General features: G+C 36.9%; 1 protein-coding gene across 1 annotated transcript in view; it reads left to right on the top strand.

The window, feature by feature from the left end:
- The first annotated feature begins 84 nt into the window (after nt 1-84).
- Nucleotides 85-5,264, top strand: part of LOC102437383 (procollagen-lysine,2-oxoglutarate 5-dioxygenase 2) — a 27,097-nt gene continuing 21,917 nt past the window's right edge. Inside the window, exons 1-2 of the mRNA XM_023748650.1 lie at nt 85-168; nt 2,303-2,424. Coding sequence (XP_023604418.1) covers nt 85-168; nt 2,303-2,424 — 206 coding nt within the window. The remainder of the gene's footprint in view (nt 169-2,302; nt 2,425-5,264) is intronic.

The following is a 5,264-nucleotide window of genomic DNA, read 5'->3' as shown; positions in this document are numbered from 1 at the left end:
GGGACCGGGGGGGGGGGGGGGGGGCGGGGGACCGCAGGTGCATGGTAGCATAGAATTTTCAGTAATCACCAAAGGCTTGCCCCGATGACAGCAACCAACACCCTGCTCACCTGCTATGCCATCCTGCAGCGGCTGATGCCTTCCATATTCCGGGCGCACCCCCTGGTGGTCAGTGCATGTCATAGTGACCGGTTGTTTGGTTGTTCTGCCGTTCAGTCTATTTGCATATTAGCCTGTTATTATATAGGATATGCTTTTTTATAATATTTAATGTTTTTATTATATGACACTTGATAGGTATTTAGTAATTCTTATAGTGAATTGTTAATGAATTCATATACATATTTAACATATATCCTCTTTAATATTAATATAATGTTTTAAACCTTGTCAATTATAAAATTTTCCTCATAAGTAAAGAGTCAATAAAACTGGTTATTTCTCCAGTTTCATAAATTTCTGTTAATTATCTAAGGATTATTTTCACATGATACACACCTGCATCCAAGCATGTAGTTTACATAAAGCATTGACATAGACCAAGACTCTTTCAAGATTTAGTAGACTTGAATGAAGGCTAGAGGGTCAGGGGATAGGTCACATCTTAGGGCATGTGGCTTTCCAGCATCTCATCAGTTCTCTTGTTCCTCTCCTCCTCTTATTGCTGATTTTGACTGCCGTGCTCCAAATTTTACTCCTTTAGATATTTAGTCTCCCAGATGCTATTCTTTTTTTTTTAATCCTCACCTGAGGATATGTGATTTTAGAGAGAGACAAAGAAAGAGAGGGAGAGAAAAACCAATGAGAGAGAGAAATATTGATTGGTTTCCTCCTGTATGCACCCCAAGTGAGTTTGAACTCGAAACCTGGGTATGTATCCTTACCAGGAATTGAACCTGTGACCCTTCAGTGCATGGGACAATGACCAAATCAACTGGACCACACTGGCCAGGGCCCCAGCTTCTATTCTTGTATTTCCATGCTCAAAACATTGAGGCACACTTCAGATAGATTTTGATTTTCAACATTTCTTTTCCCATCCATCTTTGGGAGGCAGCTGAGATTTTAATTACAAGATTTTTTTCTATTAAATATTTGTTCTTGTCAGTTATTGATATTGAATTATCATTTCTTAAATAAACATTATATATAGATTCTAATTTATCCATGTATTTTAAACAAATCAAGGTATAAGTGTTTCTGGTTAATATTTCATTATTAATAGGAATCAGGAAAAATAAACCAAAATTATTCATTGCATGTTGTATATTTTATAGACTAAGTTTCACTTTTTTATTGTAAGAGAAAGGTCACGCCTGGTCTTCATAGCATTGGTGTGTTGTGAGAATAGGTTTTTTTATGAAGAATAGTTGGTGCATAGCTTTCTCTTGGAGAAGTTTTGTGAGCTTCTTTTAAAAATTGTGAGGTACCACTACAGTGCACAATACTTTAGAAGTAATTTTAGAAGAACATCAGGTTTTGTGAGTTTATTTGGAAAATGTTGACACGTCGTAAATTAAATTTCCCTAAGAAGAAATGTGACATGTTTTGGATTTGTAACATGCTTTTCCCAAAGGGACTATTTCCTGGTAGGTGGTTAGAGTGCTATGGTAGTTATCTACTCTTTTGTTTTCTAAAATAGTTAAAGGACCAGAAAAATGTTTCATATTGCCAGCGTTAGCGCAACCCATTTTAAAAGCTGTAAAAATTATAAACATACTTTATTTTTTTAAATTTAATTTTATTGTTTAAGGTATTACAAATAGTAGTACATATGTCTCCTTTTTTTTTTCCCCATTGACCTCCCCCCTCCCTCCCCCGGCATCTTGTACCCCCCAGCACTTGCCCTCAGGACTTAACTTTAGGAAAACTGACCTATTTACAAATATTTTAGCCCATCATCATTCATTTTTTTTGTTCAACAGATATTTATTTGACACCTTAATACACCATGGACTATTATGAAATACTTGATTTTATATATTATAGTTTCTGAAATACTATATGGTAGTCTCACCTTTTTGGACATAAGAAAGGGACTTTTAAAAATCCTTTTTATACTTTAATTCACATTTTGAGTTACTTTTGTTACTCTTTTTAAGAAATATCACTGAAAATCAGCAGTGTATTTATTTAAGAAAAAGTGTTGGGAAGCAATTTCTCTATTTTACTTTTAGTTTTATGGACTAACTACATGTGTGTTAAATGAACTTGAATGATTCTGTGTCAAGCTAAGTTCAGAACCATAATTCTGTGGTGATTAAAACAAATAGTTACCTGGATTTTTTTTTTCTTTAGAAAGATAATTGCTCCTCTTGTAACTCGCCATGGAAAGCTGTGGTCCAACTTCTGGGGAGCCCTGAGTCCTGATGGCTACTTTGCTCGATATGAAGATTATGTGGATATTGTTCAAGGGAATAGAGTGTAAGTTAGTTAATTTAATCTTTTAATGTAAAATACCATGACCTAGAGATGAGGACTTGTTAATATTACTTGAATTTTATTTATTTTTTACTATTTATCTTTTTTCTTTATATTTAATGGAAATTTGAGAACCTGGGGATGACTTGGATCCTGAAATATTAGTGTAAACAAGTATTTTACAAAAAAATGTTTTTAAAATTCTAAATCTTCAAAGGAACAAACTCACAGTTGTGGGAAATTCTAATAGACAATATATGGTTACCATGGATAGCAATCTTATGATTGATTATTAGAAGAGTAATATTCTTTAGTTAAAAGATTGGAAAGCAAATTTAGTTTAACTAATTTATTTAGTTGCCAGGATGAAGGTTGTTTTGATAGCTTTTAAAATTTATAAATGAACAAACAACACTCAGAATCAAAATCTTCCAACATTTCCTATTGCAGGTGTTTTCTGTGTAAAATATTCTACTTTAAAGATCAATTTCTTCACTAATATCTGAATTCAATTTCTAGACTTTGAAAAGAATATACTTGTTATAAAGTGTGTGTATGATTGATATTTTCTTCTGAGACAATAGTTGATATCTTTAAAACTAACAGTCACAATTGAAATAGGTTTTTTTGCTAAGGTAATATTACAGGAGAGTGTCATTCTTTTTCATACAGACAATGGACCAAAGTGACTGAGTCATAAATACTTTGCCTAGTTTCTCAAGTACATCAGCTCAATTGAAAAGGGCAAACATTTTTTCATAACTAAAATATGTGTCCTTAAATTTAGAAAGAAAATCACATAAATACTTCTTGTTCAACAGTTGAGTATTAAAAAGATGTTGTGTTTGTGAAAATAGTAATAGAAAATTTGAGTGATATAAATATGATGAAGGCTTTGTTAGTTGAAATTAAGAAGCAGATAGCTGAAAAAACACTAAGATTATATTCTGTTATTTCAAAGTACTTATTGTCTCTGGCATTATTTGTATAGACCATATGCCTGATAGTGCCTGTGGGTACAGTAGAAATAAGAGTTCACAGACGTAGAATAGAAAATTCATGTTTTATTTAAGTTGCTATATAAATGTGATTTTCTGTCTAATCTCCTGTCATTGTCTAAAATGTGAGAATAAGAAGAAGGTAGAGCCCTGACTGAGCAGTGGTTAAAGCATCAGCCCGTGGACCAAAGGGTCACGGGTTCGATTCTGGGTCAAGGGCACATACCTGGGTTGCAGGTTCATTTCCCTGCCCTAGTCAGGGATTGTTCAGGAGGCAACCAATCAAGGTCTCTCTTACATCAATGTTTCTTTTCTCTCTCTCTCTCTTTCCTTCCCTCCCTCCCTTTCACTTTCTCTAAAAAAGAAAAATCAATGGAAAAATATCCTCAGGTGAGGATTAACAAAAAACAAACAAAAAAAGGTAGAGATTTTTAATCTAGTTAATACACGTGTACATTCCTTCATGTACAAAAACTGCATGAAGGAATGACATCTTATGACAAATTTATGTGTGTGTTTTCTTTTTCTTTATTTTTTATGACCATTTCTCTTAAAGGTACATCTAGTAAGACAAAATGATTTCATATTTTTTTAATATGTACATTTTTTTGGTCAAGATCTTCCCTTTCTGTTCTCTAAAAGCAACAGGCATATATATCCCTTCAGGCGAATCCTTTCTTATATTGTTCTTATGAAGTCAGTCATATTGGGAATGAGGAGATGGGTCTGTGGGAAGAATGAAGGTCCAAATAATGTACCTCCCATCTCCTTCTGATTATATTTCTTCATATCTTTCCTTTTTAACAAAATTTGAGGTGGCTTAATGAATTTCAAGAGGATATATTTTAGGAGGATTTTAGGCTATATTGAGTAGTATGCTGGTAAATGTTTAACAGCTGGTTCTTGGGGTTGGAGGATGTCCTGGTTTATAATGTTTGCCAATTTCTAAGGTGTAAATATTTCTACCATGGCTGATTTCAAGCTTCCAATGTGAAGTCACTGAGCATAGACTTAGTGAAGTTACAAGTCATCACTGGGGAGCCAGTGTAAACCAGCTCTAGAAAACTAGTTGTATGGCATTATTTTTTTCTATCAAACTGCTTAACCTTAAAGGGAAACACCTTCTGTACAACAGAATATTATATTCTAACTGTAACAACTGAGGGGTGACAGTCAAAATGCCAAACATATATCAGCCTTAAAATAAAGTTTCTCTAGGCAGGGTAGTGGTTTATCTCATAACAATGTAATTTATAGCAAATTAGAGGCCTGGTGCATGAAATTCATTCAGGGGCGGGGATGGTTGTCCCTCAGCCTGGCCTGCACCCTCTACAATCTGGGACCCCTTGGGAGATGTCCAACTGCTGGTTTAGGCCCGGGACCAGGCCTAAACTGGCAGTTGGACATCCCTCTCACAATCCGGGACTGCTGGATCCTAACTGCTCACTTGCCTGCCAGCCTGATCTCCCCCTAACCACTCCACTGCCAGCCTGATTGATGCCTAACTGCTCCCCTGCTGGCCTGTTAGCCCCTAACTACCCTCCCCTGACAGCCCCATCACCTCCAACTGCCCTCCCCTGCTGGCCTGATCACCCACAGCTGCCCTCCCCTGCCAGCCTGATCACCCACAACTGCCCTCCCCTGCCAGCCTGATCACCCACAACTGCCCTCCCCTGCCAGCCTGATCACCCACAACTGCCCTCCCCTTCTGTGACCCACCTTCTCTATGCGAGGCAGCGGAGACGCCGGGACCGGCCTCCTCTGCACTGCGCAGAGCCACAGGACCCCCCAGGCCTCACTGTGCGGAGCGGCCACCCAGGCCCCCACCTCCACTGTGTGTTCGGC

Source organism: Myotis lucifugus, unplaced genomic scaffold (genome assembly GCF_000147115.1).
Source record: "Myotis lucifugus unplaced genomic scaffold, Myoluc2.0 scaffold_1614, whole genome shotgun sequence".
NCBI lineage: Eukaryota > Metazoa > Chordata > Mammalia > Chiroptera > Vespertilionidae > Myotis > Myotis lucifugus.
The sequence above is the reverse complement of the archived record's forward strand: the minus strand, read 5'-3'. Positions and strand labels throughout refer to the sequence as shown.